General features: G+C 39.8%; 1 protein-coding gene across 4 annotated transcripts in view; it reads right to left on the bottom strand.

The window, feature by feature from the left end:
• The window catches only part of PPP1R13B (protein phosphatase 1 regulatory subunit 13B), a 68,407-nt gene extending 50,806 nt beyond the window's left edge, over positions 1 to 17,601 (bottom strand). The window contains exon 1 of one of the 4 annotated variants that reach the window (XM_085061249.1): positions 17,302 to 17,601. In XM_085061249.1, coding sequence (XP_084917375.1) covers positions 17,302 to 17,310 — 9 coding nt within the window. In that variant the 5' untranslated portion in view covers positions 17,311 to 17,601. Of the gene's footprint in view, positions 1 to 3,725; positions 3,947 to 14,420; positions 14,440 to 17,301 lie in introns of those variants that run through there. The other 3 variants (XM_085061251.1, XM_085061252.1, XM_085061250.1) reach the window with 3 other exon arrangements.
• Between the last annotated feature and the right edge of the window lie 2,208 nt (positions 17,602 to 19,809).

Raw genomic sequence — 19,809 nt, 5'->3', positions numbered from 1 at the left:
CTAAAGGAAGGAAACAGCAACTATCATCAGCAAGACAGATCCACAAACTATTACATGAAAGCCATGTAGAAGTTAACTAAAAGACTTCTAGAGCTCTAGGAAAACAATACCTAATGAAAACAATACTAACTAAAAGTTCACTTGTGTAAACAACGAAAACAACCCACAGACTCTACAGGCTGTGAGAAGCAAAATATCAATAGGGCTAAAAAAACAACTGACCTATCAAATGTTAAATTTCTATCATCTTCCTAAGACAGAAGAATGACAAACATTTAGACATTATAATCTTGTATCAGATTTTAGGCTACATTTTGCTGTATCAGAAGTCTCAGTCAATCCACAGGAGTGAACCACTGCCACATCTCCAGACATTATCTTTAAGGAAGCTGTTTTTTATTTGCCACAACACTGAAATGCCTTCTTTCAGATTCAGATGGTTCTGCTAAAGTCAAACAGGAGCTGAGATTTAGATAAACTAAAATTTAAAAGGTGGGCAGTAAACTTGTGGCTACAGAAGGGAAAAATGAGTATAGCTTAAAAGGGACAAACTAAAAAAACAAAGAGATTGTGTTACATATAAAAGTATTATTTTAGAAGAATATCTCTCCAAGTGCAATATTTATCATCATCAGCTAAAGCAACATAGCCTGAAGTTAGAGAAATCTATAAAACATGCCTCTTGTGATGTTTTCTAGCGGAAAATATAATTTGGCACTTGCTACAGAATGAGTTCAACATCCCTGCATCATATTATCTGTTGGCTTGATTCCTAAATTGCTACATCTGGAGAAACAGCAAGAGATCTTGTTGTTGCTCCTTGACGCAAATAATTCTACCAAAGGACTGTCAAGACACCAGTTACTGTGTAAGAGACTTTGGAACACAGGGATAATTCTAGGTACACTGACACGTTCTTGCTGAGCACGTTTCTCCATCAGGCAACACAGATTAAAAATGGAGAGACTTTTATTCTTCCCAAAACAAGGCTTTGAAATTTGGCTTTCTTTCACTGTTTAGAAGACAGTGGGCCACATGCTATCTTTCATGATACACACAACTATTATTAAAAGGTAGAAGCAGGAGACTCTTCTTGGAAGACTCTCTGCTCTAACCAGTTGATGCTGCATTTCCTAAACCCCTTACAATGCTCATAATGACTCATGACGACATAAATTCTCACCTTGCAAGTTACCACTATATGATTTGTCATAGGATTATTGCAAATGGGTCTTACCATCTATCAACCAAGAGCAGATACCAATTCAAATCAAGCAGCTCTGAAGAAGTTCCAGAGCTTTTTTGATACTTGCTGTGTTCATTAAGGAGACTCTTATCTTCTGGAGTATTTTTTTTCTGTGAATCTTAGAATTACAAACCTCATCTAGTACTTCCTGCCTAATTTCAATGAGATTTATCTAATGCACCTTGAAACAAACAAATAAAAAACAGCTGGCAAAATTTTGTGCTGATCATTAATTAAAAAGTTTTTTAAAAATTCTAATATATTTAAGACACTAGCAAATAGCCCTGCTATAATGAAGTGTTTTAGTAGTTGTTTAGCCCCATAAATATGAGAACTTCTTAAATAACGGATTCCTATCAAACTCTTAGAAAACTGCAGCAGTTGCTGCATTTGCAAATGCACAAAACACTACTAACACACAGGAAAAGTCAGAAGGTCAGAGGACAGCAAGACTCCAGATCAAAACAAAGCTGCACTGGTGCAATTATCTTTCCATTTGTCCATAAACTCCAACAGCTCTATTTCATAAAAACATGAACATAATGCTCACAGTTCTATTCTTCACATCTTCAGGTCAGGATCCTCCAAACCCAATGGTTTAGGGTTAAGTGGGGATGCCCAGTACAAGGTCAGGTGTGGCCCCACAGCCTCCATGGAAAAGAAGGGAGGAATCACTGTGGCTCTACAACTGCATCTCATTGTACAACATCACACACATAATTTACTGCTAATGTTCTGGAGTCTAAATCTTTCATATCTGTCAGGGTAACCAGCATGCCATGCATCAATGCATTACAAGCTTGGTACAACAGTCCTAAAGTATAAACTGCCCATTCCATTTCATCTACCGATGAGATATGAATAACATGTTAAAAAATACTCTTAAATATTTTATTCTCCAAATTATTAAGGAAGATGTGGCTGAAGAATAACACAACTGTAGTGCTGTAAAATTCGCAGTACACACGGGTGAACTGGCAATAAATTAAAACCAAAACTAAATGAATTCAACATGACTCAGCTTCAGAGATCCTTTTATTACATAATAATCGAAGCTTTCCAGTGAGGAAAAAAAGTTGTGTTCACTAAAATGAACGGTTTAAAAAAAAAAAAAAGCCCACCCAAAACAAAGAACCACTCACAAACCCAAACCAGAAAAACCCATACACACACAAAACCCCCTGAACCTCCCAAACTCTACAAAAAAAAGACACCCTCCACCAAGACTCAAGAAGCAGATGACAGATAAGGACAAAAAAATGTAGTATTTTACTTTTATTAGGTGGGGATATGGAGCAAAGCCCTATTCAAGCTTTTTTGCATATTGGCATTAGCAACATTGCAATTTACTTGGAAAGAAAGCTCAGTCTGACTACACCAGGCAAAGCTGAGGAGCAGAGTTCAGTACGGGAGTTTGAGTCAATTTTCCTGAAAGAAAACAATCTTCAAAATCCACATACAACAAAAGTGTCCCACTGAATTTGTATCACAGAACTGAATGTTCTCAAATTATTAAAAATATTTTGGCCAAGGAAAAGGACAGGGAGGTGCTGATGTTTCTACAGTCTTGTGTTTGACCTTGTCAACAGCTACAGCAAAGTCATCCAAAATCCACCGAATTCCAGAAAAGCCTGACCTACCTACTGCATTGAAAAATCATCCCATTGAAAAAGCATAGGATACAAAGACAGGCATTTGTATATCTTCTTTTACAAACTTCTCAACAAAAAATGCAAAAAACACCCCATCAAAAAACAAAAAAGTAAACCACAAACCAAATCAAAACAAACCAACACATTATTTTTACTAAAGATCACGCCTTTTTGTCAAATAATAATGGTGATTTGCAGCACTGAAGATAATTTTTTCATTTTACAAACAAGAAACAATTTCTAACAAAATCTATAGACACACAACCATATGTAGTGCTGCAAATGGAACCAGTACTATTCTTTTTTTTTTCCTTTTCAATAGAATGAATGCAGAAGGTACTGCCACAGTTTTCTCCCACCAAGCAGGAAGTATTAACAAAATACTGATTGTTTAGTGCACTGCTTTCAGGGAATACCAACCATTCAATCTTGGATGTAAAGATGTTATCTGGCTTGGTAAAAAAATCGTACGTGAAAAGTGAATACATCCCTGGGGATTCAACAGGCCAGCTAGCAGAATTTTCCTTCCATAAGAGTGGAATAACTCTTTCCAACACACTTCTTTGGTTTTAAGGTGGCAGATTTAAAAATTAAAAGCCATTGTTTTGCGCTCAGATGCCCACTTTGGTTGAATCAAAAACAAATAAAAGTTTTCAGACATTTCATGAGAATAAACTCATATAAGGCAATAATCCCTGATCTTCAAGTAAAAATCCCCCCCCACACACAGTCTAATCCATTATAAAGGTTCACTGTTCAGTTTTACAAGAAGAAATTCAAAACCACTTAATGTTACAGCAAATAAACAAAAACCAGTGTTATCCCACCTTCTTTTGTATAATTCTGTCCTTGGTCCACTGTTTAGAGTTCAGTCCAGTCTTTTTTGGTAGCCAAGATTTCCTTTTTGATGTTTTTACAATATTCTGAAGAACCATCCTTAAAATATTCTTCATGTGGCCAGTTGTAAACAGCAGTGAATATAAAAAGATCGTATAAAGCTAAAACCTAAGTTTCTGTGCAACAACTACAGTGAAAAACTACTTAAATGGAGTATTTTTGGTCTACTGGCACATGAATTCAGGCAGTAATGACGAGCAGTGATAAGATGTTCTAAAGAAACAAGACAGGCCACAGTTGTGACAGGAACAAGATAGGCTAGATCAAGTTTCACCTAATTAGGCAAGGTTGCAGTAGGGGAGTTCTGTTCTCCTCTCGTTGTGCAATAGTAGTCCTTGTTGCTATTATAATAATGACAAACAGTAAGTATTTATCTTAAATAAATTTACATATAAGACTCAAAAGACACAAATGATTTTCCTGTTGAAGAGGGCAATGACAGAAGTCCTAAGAGCAAATGATCCTAACAACTGTCAAAAGACATTTCCATGAAACATTTTCTTAAAAAAATGTTTTAAATGGAGCAACCAGCTTAAAAACAGCACCTCCACCATACATTTATACCTAAAAATACTACAGTTCAAGCACTACTCCATTCTTGGCAAAGTCTGTCTTCTTGCTGGACATAATTCAAACAGCAGAGAATATAAACTGTAAGCTATGTTTCTGACTGTCTCGTCATGTCAAGGGACAGCAAATGTTTATCATCATTCCTGTCAGCACCACACAGGATCAGGAGTGGGGAACAGGCAGAGTGATGGCACCAACAGTGCATTTAGTCCTTACTCTACAATTGCAGGAACAAAGTATGTTCTCTAGCCTGATCCATTCCCTTCCTAGAGAAAATGGAGAGAGGAGGGACCCAAGGGTAAAAACAAAAGCAAAACAAAGCAAAACAAACCAACCCACACTAGGAAAGATCAGGAGAAGCGGATAACCCATCTCTCTCAGAGCTGTGAGCCACATTCTCTGTCTAGCGTCTCACACATTAACTGCAAGAAGAGCAAAGTAAGGAGCATTCAACTTTGCTTGTGAGCCACAGCACTTTTACCTTACCCTTCCCTACCAGCAGAGCAGACAAAACAAACAAGGTACTGTATTTAAAATGCTTCGACATTGAGAATCAGTACTGTCCTCTTATAAAGCATTTTGTCACTAACAAAAACATTCTGATCCCATGCAGTATTCTTCCTTCCTCCTTAGCAAACATGTACCATGTTGAGAGATTTATTGCAAATATCATTGGTAGAATAGTGTCAGATTTTTAAAAGGCTGCAACTTAAAAAAATTAACCTGTTAGCAACTGAGAACATTTTAAATAAACAAGAAACCCAAGGTTATTTCTTAAAAGGGAAGGGTTGTTTTGCTTTAGGAAGGATGGAAAAAATCTAATCTGGTTGTTCTCCAAAACCAGATTGTATCTTGATCTGCCAGAAAAACAAACTATCGCATGAATAAATATTTGAGAGGAAAAGCTGGGCCTGTTTTAACACATATTGTGCCGCTCTTTCAACTATGGCTACATGGCTACGGTCTGAATTCCTCTAAACTGACCCCCAAACTTTTAAAAGCGTTACTCAGGAAGGCAAAACAGACACACAGACCAGAAGTACATGGGAGGGTTGAATGCTAAAGCCTCTCATCCCTATTGGAAAATTGGGTTATTTCAAAAGAAGAATAGGAACTAAAGTAAACACGTGTCACTGAACTTCCTTTTCATCCTGTCATCTCTCCTGAAATAACTGAAAACATCTGTGTGTAATTTGTTAAATCAGATAAATAATAAAACCAATACAAACACAGGGTAGCTCCTTACATCCTGTGAGGGAAAGGATCATCTCCACACTGAGTACCTGCCCCAGTACAGGTATTTGGCTGAGTGCTTTAGAGCTGTTACTGTCAGATACGTAAATAGAGATCTAGGATATACTAGAGAGATAAGAATACCACAGTCTCTGGTTGCTTAACATATCAGCCTCAAAATCCTAAACCAAAGAAAGAAGGGGATTTTCCTTCCTAAAATTTCAAGAAGTTTTGAATGTTCCAAATAGAGGTGAAGTACATGCAGTATTTCAATGACAAAAATTCTGCTCCTATATTAAATGCAAAAAAAGCCCATGTAAGATCCAAGAAGTCTTGCCCTGTGTGACAAAGCTCATGTAGCAAATCTATACACCTGCAGATTATGTAAATCACTCAGCAGGAAAGTAATTGCAGTCTGTGATCCCACTAAAGCACTTTAATATGAAGATACCCGTGATCTCTGAAAACTACATGGAATGACGTAGGAAGAAAAGATATAAAGGAAAATTCAGAAGTATAATTCCCTAAAATGTATACAATTTTACATGAAATGTCTACACAAAATGGAAAACTACTGAATATAAACCTAGATATGAAAACTGGTAGATGCAAGCAGCTAAGAATATTTAGAGAAGTCATGAACAAGTAAGAAGAAAAGCAAGGGTTCAGAAGGAATGTAACACCATACTGCATGCAGGGTAGCAATAGCTTTAAATGACAGCTTATTTGTTTTAATAACTTTTGTTTCACTTTGACATACTATTTTACACTCTCACTATTGCCACTTCTCTCCTCTTGCTATATAAGCCATATTGTAAATGCCCAATGTGCAAACATACAATTTATTTGTTTTGAACATGCTTAACTGCAAATATGCATGATTGCACAGGGGGTCTCTAAGCTAAGCTTTTCTGTATTTGTGGAAAATTAATCTAAACAGACACCTTAATATTACTTCCAGATGAAAATTAACTTCTTATAATTTGCATCCAAGATTTAAAAACCTCAAACACCTTGCGTGTTTTCTATATATTCTCTTTCTGTTTCTACAGTGGGATGAATCAAAAATCCATGGATCATACCAGGAAAAGTAAAAAAAACAAACCATCCATAAAAACAAAACCCCATCAACAATAACAACAAAAATCAGTATTTTCACAGATCATTATAAATTAATAACACTTAATGAGACAGGTGCCTAAGTTTACATATCATTTCCACTTCAGTAAACTGACAACTAAGTTTATGCATTTGTTAAACCTATTTCACTGAGGTAAAAAACATGATGTTCCTTTACACTAACAACTGTACACTTAATAACCTACAGAGAGAATTATTTTTGAGGAGTGTGTTTCCTTTTTCCCATATGAGGCTGGAGTGTATGGAAGGGATTTTACAGTCTGCTCTCCAAAAGATGTTAGAAATACAGTGGCTCCCCTAAGCCCCATGATACCAGACTGTTTATTCCAGTATGACTACAGACACTAATGTATAAAAACATAGATATCTACATCACAACATTCATACTTTTGTTTTCTGCCTCACAAGAAAACTGCACAACTTAACAAGAAGGATCATTGAAAGTCTTTGGTCTCTACTTCAAGTGGGGAAGTCACACAAATTCAGACACATCAGAACACTCATCCCTGAGCACCAGAAGAAAAGAGGCTGTTGAAACCTCAATGCTTGAAAAATTGCTAAATCATTGGAGAGATAAGAAAAAGCTGACCAAAAGCTTTTTCCTGCTCTGAAAAGATAAGGGCAACTACATGCACGCTCCTGATCAAGCTTATTTGTAATTTTGTGTCAAAGCTTCTCAGTTCTTCAGAGCTCCGAGAGCGAACTGAGCAGTATTTGGTAGCTTCAGCTGACTGGGGGAAGGGAGCAGCAGCAAACAAGGGTAATCCAGTAATGCCTTGAAGAGTCAAATCACAAAGATTTGTCGGGTTGAATGTTATAAAACCCAGAAACACAAAAATATCATATTAGAAACACTGTACAGTAAATCCTCTGATTTAGCATCTTTCATGTCCCTTTAATTTTGAACCATAAACACAGAAGTTCCTTAATGAAAATATTGTAAACCTTGGTACATATCAAAGCGGATCCAATTCAAAAGTACTTTATATTTAGCTATAAATGAGCAAAATTAAAATAGTTTATATATAAATTAAATTATTCCAATTTAAGTATTGAATTGGATTTCAAAATCACACTGCGGTAAACAGACAGTTTATAATTCAGAATGTAAATTGATTTAAACCTCCTTCACCACTTTACCTCCTATCAATTTGACAAAAACAAATACTACTGCTCTCCACCATCGGGGGGTGGGGGGGAAGGTAAAAATAAAGTACTGCAGTAAAGAATTTGGCAGAGAGAGAGCACTGCAAACAAGACTTTAAATTTATTTGTTTGAGTGTAAAGGTTGGATTTGTATAGCATCTTCCCATATCCAACAAGCCCTTGGTGAAGTGTTAATAAATAACAATAAAATGACAGCTCCACTGTACTAGTAGCACACCAAAAAAACTATTCAGAAAAAGGACTGAAAAGATTTCCAAGCGACATGGGCCAAAATAGACTCCAATCCATGTGATATGGTTTTAAAATAATTGCATTGATCCTGACATGATTTAGAAGTGTAAAGGAGGTCAACCATTACAGATCTTTTTTCCACTATCAGAAGTACGTGATTCAGACTCGCAGCCAAAATTGACTGAAACTTAGATGACTTGGGACAATAAAACAGTACATTAGGAAATTAAGCATCAGGCATGCTGAGACATTCAGAGCTGCATGCAGAGATGAAGCTGCACACAGACATGAGTTTCATAGTTTATTTTTACAAGACACTGTTTCAAGAACTCAATGATCTCCCAAAGAGTACCTATAGTCTAACTGCTTGGTGCCTGCATAGTAATTAATCTGTTCATTAGCCTGCAGAATCATTCCAAATTTCAATTCCAAGAACTTGCATTTTAAATACACAGCAATAAAATCTAACCACTTCTCTGTGGATGGATCTGAATAGCAACTTTCACACTAAGAACCCAGTTTGACTACTTTGACATGTATATTTGAATAAGTTAGATATCTAACATATCCATGTAGTATCAAAATCATCTTGTAGTTGCTTCACAGATGCTGGTACTTTCTCAGATGCCCAGACAAGTTAGTTAAGCTGTCAGTGGGTAACAGTTGCAGTCAAATAACCCATAGCTGAACTGTTAAAACTTGTTAGGAATACTAGTTTCCTATGCTGTCCATACCATCACACAGCTTATGCTCTGGCTATCACATTACTCTCTCTACAAAACACTAACAAGCCTGCCAACCATTTTACAGACATCAATTATACCACAACAATGTGAAAATATCCTCTCCTTATTCTGTCTTTTCAAAGGAAGTGACTGAGATATTAGTAACAATTACTAGAGACATATTATGACAACATTTTGGATTTAAGTGATTTGAAAACCCCTCTGACTAGGTAGAATAAATTCGGGACAGATTTTGGCCAACACCCTGGTTAAGATTTGAGAAGGCAGTCATATGCTTTCTGAAGCCTGCTTGTTTATAAAGTGGTTAGCATGGGGGGAGGAGGAGATAAAAAAAAGTGGAATTATGTTGAAACTACCATTACTATGTTGAAAAGATCACCTGCAGAGCAGCAGTAAGAATGCCAACAGGTGCAGCACTGTCTTGAAACATAAATTAGACAAATTGCATTAGGAAACAGGATTAGAAAAGGATTTTCTCATGCAAAAATGCATTCAAAGAATGTCTTCTCAACTTAAACTCTACATGTTACTAAAAACTAAGACTTTATCCAGCTTCTTGGAGAAACTAAAATTAAAAAGTATGCAAATAAGCCTGTATTTAATGGCTGTGGTAAACTTCGCTAGTCTCAAACCACCCTGTTTCTTTCCCTTTGAACACCAGAGAGCAATGCAGGCAAGAGTTTTCTCCACACATTAATGCAGCTTTGTCTACCTTTTTCATCTAATAGAGGAACTCTCAACTATTCTCAGCTATTCACCTTAGTAAGTTTGGACAGACACATTCTGGATTCAAGGAAAAAAGGCTTGCTGGACTCCCAGTGTCCAACTGGCTCCCAAGAGATTAGAACACAATTAATTCAGATGCTAGTCAATGCACTGTGCTTATGTGCATGAGATTTGGGACTGGAGAGAGTCTGCTAGATCAGCCCAGCAGAGACCTTGGAAACTCACTGTTTACTTGATCTAACTTCAGAGAGCAGGGAAGTTACATTTCTTTGCCATTTTGGACACAGATCTAGATGCTTTCGGTATGAATCCATCTCCTCATATTCATTCACCACCATGGATTCGTTGTGGGCTACAAAATCCAAACCTAAACTGATAAAACTGATTACATCCTTCCTGCACTCTACACACTTCTGCCCTTTCTTGTGCTGGTTCCAGTGCTTATCTGACCCTGCACCGAGTCAGTGTCAGTGTGATCAGCTGGCAGAGAAGCATCCTGGGGGAAAAAAAAAAAAAAAGAAACAAAGGAATTTAAAAAAAAAAGTAAAGGCAAACAACTTCCTGCTGAGCTTGCAAACAGCTCAGCACAGAAACAGAAAAATACCAGAGAGAGCCAATACAAGAGGGGGCAGCAGGGATGCAGGACTTCAGCAACCCCTGAGGTTACATCCATTTCACCTAAACAAAACTGAAGCCTCAGCTTCCTCCCCCATTCTCAACTTATAAACAAAAGTTTAATCATGCGAATGCTGAAATCCTTTTGTCAAACTTAGACATAAGGATACCTGGGTTAAATACAGTGTCTGCAACATATGCAAGTTGAGATGAGATTGCTTCCTGCTGGAGTCAGAATTCCTTAAATAAAGTATTTTATAGCTACAGACTCTTCACACATAAATAGAATTCTGCTGCTAAGCAAAGCAGCAAACTGGAAACTAAAACAAAAATCCTAATTGTACTTCCACTACCAAAGAACTAGGATAGAATACACTATGAACCTAGAGGATAAGGAAATAACGGGCAGAAATCAGAAGGAATGCAATACTGCAAAGTGAGGGGTGAAAAATGATGGCAGACTAGCAACTGCCAGTTAAGTTTTATTGGGTTTCCACTTTTTATTGTGTCCATACTTTATATTTGTTTCTCAAGATTTCCTCAAAGACCACATACTTCACCAAAAAAACCAATATCCGCTTACTTTTTCCTATTTCAGAGAAAGCGTAAATTGTTACTGGATGTGCAATAAAGATGTGGAAACTGGTGAAACCATATGTTATCTCTGAAGTAACCATGTTACTGCACTGCAGAGACCTTCAGTTTCACCTCACTGTTCTACTCACCTGTTCAAAATACATTGCCTGGGGTAGAGCTCCACAATAAACTAAACGGAATAAACAAAAATACTTGCAGAGAGAGATTCCATTTGCCCATCCCCTTCTCTGTTATCAATCTCAGCCAAGCAGTCTGCTCCCTCCTGTGCCAACACGGACAAGACAGAAGTCATAATGCAACACACACACCCATACATGTCCATGTATATACTGACATATATACACATACCTGTACATGTGTCTCCTCAGTGATCTTTGGGTACAACTACTTTTACATTTTTAGTGAGCTGGATCAGTTGACTGAGACAGGCAGTGGAATCCATTCACAGGCAATGGTGGGAATGAGCAGCAAGGAAGAGGAAGCAGCCTCTTCCAGTGCTGCAGGAAATGGTTAACCCAGCTCATCCCTATTGTGAAACCTCAGCCCCGAAAGGAATTCAGCTGCTCCAACATCCTACTGCACCACAATGATAAACGTGCTCACCAACACGGCACATGTACTCGCTTCTAAGCATGATCTAAGAAAAATAACAGGGTGACCTAAAACCCAGGTAAAGTGCCTGAACTTTGAAGTTCAAAACATTTTTTTCCCTCCCCCTCCACTATGCAGTTCATATTCTTGCTGGTCCTTTGAATTATTACAGAATTTATGCTTTGTCCTCCAGGTACCATTGTTGCCTTTGACACACAAATCTGCTTCTGAAGGATGGTGTCTATTATTGCACAATATAATTCTATTATTGTCTGTCATAAAAAAATTGCTTCCAGAACCTCAAAACATTGAGCACACTCCACTGATAAATTGCCTAACACATTCAAGATTATTACATGCTTTCAAGTTTAATAGATTATAATGGCAGATTTCCCAACTCCCAGAAAAATGTACCAGCCTGAAGTGTTAAAATTCGTATCTTAGAACATTTGTTTACTTAAAAATCTTACCATAATTTGAGAGCAAAGAAGGCACAGGATGCAAGACTGATGGAAAAACTGTTCATAAATGCAGAAAGATTTCAAAGATATTTAGGACCTAAAATTATAATTTTTCAATTTAATGAAAATTATCATTTTTCATTTTTCAATCTCCTTTTGCTGGGGTTTGACACAAACCCAGGAATGACCCTCCTATATCCCTTGCTTACACATTTATTTAAAAGAGGGGAAGTATTTTGAGCTATCTTGTGTTAGTAATTAATGTATGGTAATACTAAGCTTTTAATTTAGACAAACACATAAGACTTGTAAATTCCAACAGTGAGTCATGAGGGAAAGGGAGCAAGATGCTTTCCCCCCACTCCCTTAATCAGGCAATAATTTGTTTCCTTCTTCAAACCTCTATTCTCAGCAGTGATTTTTTTATTTTTAAAGATGTCTATAGTTTATAAGGACAAAAAGAATTATCTAAACTTCTCTGGACATTAAAAAAGATAATAAACATGAGCTCTGATTTTAATACCAAGCATTAGGCTTCAAATTCTTTAAAAAAAGCACTGCCTTGATTCTTTCTATGGGCAATTCTTGGCATAATGGGGGCTGTTCCACAGCTGTATGCATCTAAATATAAATATAGGCAAGGTTTTTTAAATAATGTATTTCACATCAAACTTGGATTTGTTAGAGAGATCAATCTGGTGGAATGGAATTTTGTTGTCAAACAAATACTTGGTTTCTCTGAAGTCTGCAATGGACAACAAACACATCAATGTTAACACATGAGAGAGTATCCTTTCCCTCCAGATTTTTTCATACATTTCAACTGACCCCCACAAATCTAATAAACATATTTAAATATTTTATTATCAGAGTAGCATGTGAATAGCACTTTTTGTTGACACGGTGAAGCTGATGAACTTATTTTTACCACAGAATAGGCCATATTCTGTCAACCTAAAAAAGCAGTGACATGATCCAAAAAAACATGAAATGGCCTTTAAGCTTTGTTGCAATAAATAACTCCATTAATAATGGCTGATAAACTTGCAAATTATTCTCTACAGTCAGTTCGGATTTATTCAGCAAACAAGAATATCAGTATTGCTGAGAACTATACAGTTCTGAATTAATCACAATATATTTTATCTCCCTATCACTGAGAATTGCTCATATTAATGTAATGAAAATTCATATTATTGATTTAAGTGTATTAAAGTGACACATCTTCCTTTACAATGTATAATTGTATCAGTAGCAACCTTCCTAGGGAAAGAAAGTAGTGTACATTTATTTAAGAATATTTTGGTTTTAAATTATAAGCAATATAATAAACAATGCCCTCTTTGGACTTTTTGGGAAATGTTTGAGACTGAACACAGGACAAGCGTATACTCATTAAAAAAAAAAAACCCAAACCAAAACACAAAAAACCCAAAATAAAAAACTCACCCAGCCCAACAACAAAAAGCCCATCAAACTCCCTACCCCTTTTTTTAATTCACCAGCTAAACTGAAAAATAACTCCTGCAGATATCCATCTTTGCTTTGTATTTTATCAGTCATATTGTCTTCATAGGTCAGGAACTTACATATCAATTCTCTGGTCTAACATAAAATATGCATCAGCCATGGGCATCTTCAGAGAAGACCTGCAGTGTCCCACATAATTAACTAGAAAAAAAATAAACCCACTAAACACTCTCTAAACTTTTCACTCTCCCTTCCATGGAAACAACCATCACAACTACTTGATCCTACACAGAGTTGTGTCCAGCAAGTCCTTAACTCTAAGCTGCACACAAAGTCCCACAAGGTTCCTCCTAGACGCTTTCAAAAACGTGAATGATGGCTGCAACCTCACTGACATTTGTAAGTTAAAGGCAAAACCAGGAAAGCTCTGCTAGGAGAATATGCAAAACCAATTATTCCTCCTAAAAGATTCAGTCCATCACAATTTCATACACAGTACCCACCATCACCTGTCATTTTATTGATGGTGTACAGACTCTACACAGTTCTATGCTGTTAGTGTAGTGTTACCTCACATGCTGTAATAGAACTACACCCAAAAATTAAGGCAAAAAAAAAAAAGAAGTGTTGCACACTTTTCCAATATATCTGCTCCTTATTCCACTGTATTTCTTTGTTAAGTGGGAAAATAGTGCTTCTCATAAGTGACTTCTTTCTTGTGTGCACCCTTGTGTCCAAGGAATATGGCTAATACTTAACAGAAGAGGTAATTCTGGAACTGCCATTCAAACAGAAAAAGCATTAATTGCATTATTTAAGTTTCTAACACTCTTTCAAACACAAAGTCTAAAGTGCCACCAAAAAAAGTCTCCTCTCCACTGGGGCAAATAGACAAAAAAATATATATAAGTAGGCTTCTCCAATCAGGTTAAAGATTATGTGGCTGAAAAACAAGGTATATCCACAACATTTTGCAAATAAATACAACTGTGGTGGTATTTTAACCCAAAAGATTTCCTCTTTGAAATGACAGTTCTAGGTTCGCACATTTTATTCCAAGAATGCAAAATGCACAAACCTTTACTTTTCAGTTAAAAAAGGTCCCTGTATCCAAGGCATACTCATAGGAACACTTAGCAGAGGTGATATTCAGTGTAGCATCGTAAGCTCATCATACACATAGCCCTTAGGTCCTGAAGGCAATAAAAGGGTTTATGATTGGCATGTCTTGTCAGCAAAGCAAAGGGAAAACAAAAACAGGTGAGAAAACTATAGTCTAAATCATTCATTCTTCTTCCAGCCCAGCTGTGTTCAGGACCAAGACTATAGCTATTTCGTGTTTTTCAGAAACACAGTAAACAATATCAAAAAGGATAATGAATAAAATCCTTGTAAGAAAAGGATGCTGAAGAACAGAGAGGAAAGTATTCCACTCACAAAAGAAACTATAATTGATAAAAATCTCTGAGAAGTAACACTGCTCCTCATGTGAGGGAAGGAAAAAAAAAACCACAACACACACAAAAGGAGAAAAACCAGGGACTTCAGATACACTTCACTCTTAAAAATGGTGGTACAAAATGCCAAAAAAATTACTAATCCAAAAATGGCCCCAATCAATTACTTCAAGTCTAATAAATGTGAATCTTAAGAAACTACAAAAGTTTGTTAACAATTTCTTTTAATTTGTTGACACAAAACTGTAGTCATGAACTGTTGTAACAAGTGGGTAAGTCTAGCAGTATTAAAATCTCTTCCCTTGCTATTTTATGCTTTTGCTAATTACATAAAAAAACCCAAACCCCAAAATACCCACAAACAAAAACCCAACAGGTTTGGGGGGAAAAAAGTCCATGAATACAAAGTCATGGAATTCTCTAATGTAACAAGTTAGTGATCTAACTTTTTCTTTTTAGAGCACTAACTTTTTCTTTTTAGAGCACTAACTTTTTCCTTCTCAGAATACAAAATATTAAGCAAAAAACCTCACTTAGTCCAGTTCTACAGCCGTAAGTTCATATTATTTTTATATTATATGTTGGTGAGTCCAGTAAATGGAGTTGGGTTTTTTCATCCTTGTAGTCCAGCTGGGATGAATAACTGAAAGACTAAAGGCACTGTCACAAGTCCATTTAAATATACTTATTTCAATGTACATATTCCTGACTGATAGACAGTCCAAAACAGCGCCTAAAATTTCTTTAGAAAAATTAAATATTTCTTATTTTAGGACTTGGACTCAGTAAGCTCTAAACTGCAACATTACCACCCTTGTAGCAAGGTAATTTGTTTTTATTAAAATTCATCGTCATTTAAAAATGCTTTGAAGTGTGTTTCAAAAACAGAGTAAAAAGTCTGAATCTTCAACCACCTGCCAATAAATACAAACAACTACTACATTTGAACAAGCAAGAAGGTAACACAAGACGCTGGCAGAAACACTCAAATAGGTAAAATGAAACTTTCCAAGAAGTCAATCACTGCACTCCCCAAGTCATGACGTAAACCTAAAACCCACACATGGGTCAGTAATGGGAAACAAATACATTTGTTCTGACTTAGCATGGCATTGGCATGCTGGGTTTCCAACAGGAATTTCATGAATGTAAAGCCTAAGCCAGGTTGAGGTGGAAGATCAAGCTGTCACCTTGTTTTTGTTTTTACAAGCTAACATCCATATGCTCATAGCACAAGTCTGTAACTCCATGAACTTTTTCGCTGGTTCCTAATGTGCCCAGTGCACTGCAATTCTCATCAGTATCAATTGAGTATTTTGGCACCCAGCAGCTGGAATTTAAAAAGCACATGATGGTAAAAAAAGCTTGTCATAATACCTGGCTTTTAAACACTACCTGTACTTTTCAATCTGAAACTTTACACCCAGTTTGAGCTATTTATTTTCTCCTCTCAGTCCTGAAACAGATTTAGAGCAATAAAATTTTGTAAAAGATATCTTTAATTTTCTGGGAGAGAAACACTCTGCTGCAGTGCTTGGGCTGCAAACACTGCAGAGGAACTGTAAATAAAAAGCTAATTTCTACTGGAATTAAAGAAAACATGGGAGATAATCCATATAAGGGACTATCTCATAAAGCCACATTTGAGATCAAATAGAGTTTGAAAGAGATCAACCAAAGGAATGTGATTGTTTATTCCTCCGTCCCAGAGGATCTTGTCATAAAACGAACAGTCATCAGGAACAACTCTCTTCTGAGCACTGCATCACCCACAGCGACAGGGGAGGGGAGCAGGGGGCAGGAAACGGACAGGGATTCTGTCACAGAACACAATCAAGGTTGTCTGCGGGAATATGAAAGGATGTGTCTCCGATAAATAAGCGAGCGTTTCACAAAAGCGGTGACAGGAGCCGAGGAGGGAGCCAGGCTGACACGGACCTGCCGCCTGCGCTCGCTGACCCCGGCAGGAGGGCCGGAGCCGCCTGCCCCGGGACGGCTGAGCCCTGCCCGCACCGGGCGGCGAGGGATCGGGCTTTGGGTGGAAAACCCCGAAACGAGCAGACACACCCCCCGCACACCCACTCACCCAAACACGGCGCACCCCCACGCCTCACGCCGGGCCTCGGCGGCCGGCAGCGACCCGGGGGCGACCCCCGCGCTTCCCGCCGGGCTGCGTGAGGCGCCGCTGGGGCACGGCCCGGGGGGACGCGGCCCCCGACCTGTCACGGCCGGTGCAACCCCCGCGGGCGGAGGGGCGGGGGCAGGTCGTGCCCCCCCAGCCAGGAACGGCACTGACCCGCGGCCCTACCCCCGGCTCGGAGCCCGCCGGCGTCTCCGCAGCCCTCTGCCCGGGCTGGCCGGGGCTCCGCCGGGGATGACGGCGGCGCCGCGCACTCCATCCGCCGCCGGCAGCCCCGCAGGAAAAGGCGAGGCGTCCCAGCGCCCGGCAGCGCGGCGCCAGGCCGGGGAGCGACGACGCGAACTCTCCCCGTTCTCACTCACCGGCATCATCTCCGCAGCCTTCCCCGCGCCGGGCCCGCCGAGCCGTGCCGGGCCTCTCCTGCCGCCGCCGCCGCCGCCTCTCACCGCGGAGAACGCCGCGCTCGCCCTGGCGGCTGTGACAGGTGCCTCTCGCGCGCCTCGCTCCGCGCAGCGGGCGGAAGGAAGAGGCGAAGGCGGCGACGGCGGCCGGGCTCCCAACCCCCTTCCTCCTCCTCCGGAGCGCGGCCGCCTCTCCCGCCTCCCTCCCCGGGCGCTTCCTGCTCCTCTCCGCTCCGCCCGCGCCGCCCCGCCACGGGTTAACCCCCGCCGCCGCCTCCTTGCCGGGGCGGGGCCGCGCGGGGAGGTGCTCCGGGCCGCACGTGACCGCGGGGCCTCGCCGGGAATGCGGGACCGCCACTCGGGACTGCCACTCGCGCCCGCCTCCCGCGCCCGCCGGGACCCTCTCGCTGCCCCGGCGCCGTGCCGAGCAGGAGGCTCGCCCCGCCGGTTCCTCCCGGGCCCTTCCTCCTCCTCCTCCCGGCGCTGTGCCGCCCTGCCCCCGGGCCGGGCCCCGGCGGGCGCCGCCTCCTCTGGGCGGGCTGCCCGCGGCCGATTGCCCCCGGGCCCGGGCGGTGGAGGAAGGGGCAGCGGCCCCGGGCGCTCTCTGCCCCCGGAATGCGGGGAATGCGGGGCGGCTCCGCCCGGCCCGGCCCCGCCGCTGTAGCTGCCCGCGACCCGCTGGGCGGTAACTCGGGGCTCGGTGGTCTCCCGTGCCTCTGAGCTGAGGTCGCTGCCCGACAGCTTGTCCTGGTCTAACACACCTTGGCGAGCGTCATGTCTAGCGTCACCTTCCTTCCACCGTCCCTTCCTTGTGAAATCTGCCTGATGTGCAAACTCCGCTTAGCAGCGGGAGGGGAAGGTATTTTTGTCCTGATGTCAGACTCATGAGATCTGGTCTCGTGTTTGGACGTAAGGTTCAGTTTCCTTCATTTTCTGGTCTCTCATTCTGTAGAGCTACAACTGCAAGATGAAAGTTAACAGCTTGGAAGAAGCCAAGCTCAACTAGAAGTCAAAACATCACCATATGTTAGTACTGCAACACATGCAATGTAGACAAATCTCATATTGCTGTGAGTCTTAAATCCTAATCTACAGCATACGTGGACCTACCCAGAGCTCCGTTTCTGAAAATGGCTGGTTTCCAGTCTTTGTTACTTTATTTGCAGAACACCGTGACAGATCTCAGCTAGGAGTGGAAAAAATGTTAACTTGGCAAGTTTTTGAGGAGCTTAGATAATGTTTGTGTAAGTCTTTGAGGGTAAGTGATAATAGCATAATAATCTCAATGTATGAGTCTGTACAGTAAGCATAACCTATTCATGTAAGATTCTGTAACAGATAATTGTGTAAATTAATTTATATGTGGTTAAGATTTCACTGTGTATCCTTCTCAGTGGATTTGCAGGCTCTGGTGTCAGCTTTGTGACAGGTCAAAGCCTCTGTCTCTCTTATTGAAATGGTCCTACAAGGAAAATCTATTAGCATCACAAGATAGTACTTTGCCAGTTTAACGTTATTTTGGAAGTACTAATTGGAGTGCTACTTGCTGGCAATCACACAAATATCATCCTTAGGTTCTTGTAGACTGTGATTCCATCTCACACATGGAGCTTTGGAAATAGGTTAGATTATGGTACTTCAAACCCCATAGAGAACTCCAAGGTCTACTCAGAAGAGTATTAACCCTGCAACTAGGCTGACCAGAATGAAACAGGCTCTAAAATGCTTGTAGTCATCTATCGTAAAAAAAGAGGGAGGGATTTATCTTCATCAAATTCACATTGAACTTTAGTCAATAAAATAATAGCAGTGAATAGAAATTTACTTGCCCTCTTACTACTTGTAGTAATTCTAATATTAACCACCTAGAAATTCTAGAATTCTGATTTTAACAGCAAGGGAATTGTACACCTTTTGTCACACTTGCTCTAATAATTAGTCCTCCTCATTAACCAGGTTAACTTTCATTGCCAGCCCTTCTTATATGATGGTCTATAATTTTTTTTCAGGCGTACTTGATAGCTGACTTTTCCCTGTATTCACTGAATAATAATAAAAATTGAAATACTATAAATATAACCCCACTATTACTTTTCCACTGCAATAGCAGGAATGCCTACAAAATGAAAAGTGGTGGAATATGATGTAGACAATTGCTGGGGAGGCAGACACTCCTCCACACAACTCCTCTGTTGGAACAATGGCCTGTAGTATAAAAGTTTGTCGACAGAGTGTTGCTTTTGGCAGATGAAGGTTGAGCCAGTGCAGCAACCAGACAGACTGGATACTGAGGGCTAGGAGGAAATGTCTTCAAAAGGTAGAGTATATAATTTATATGCAAGTCTGCTCCTACTTCTATTTCTGCTTCCCTTGAAAACACCACTTGCCTCATGCCTTCCCCTCTCAATTTTTCTATAGAAATGAGGAAAGTAAAATATTAACTAATGTTTAGCAAGTATAATACTTAAA

Source organism: Lichenostomus cassidix, chromosome 5 (assembly GCF_008360975.1).
Source record: "Lichenostomus cassidix isolate B80296 chromosome 5, HeHo_3.0, whole genome shotgun sequence".
Taxonomy (NCBI): Eukaryota; Metazoa; Chordata; class Aves; order Passeriformes; family Meliphagidae; genus Lichenostomus; species Lichenostomus cassidix.
This window is presented reverse-complemented; position numbering and strand designations above follow the sequence as displayed.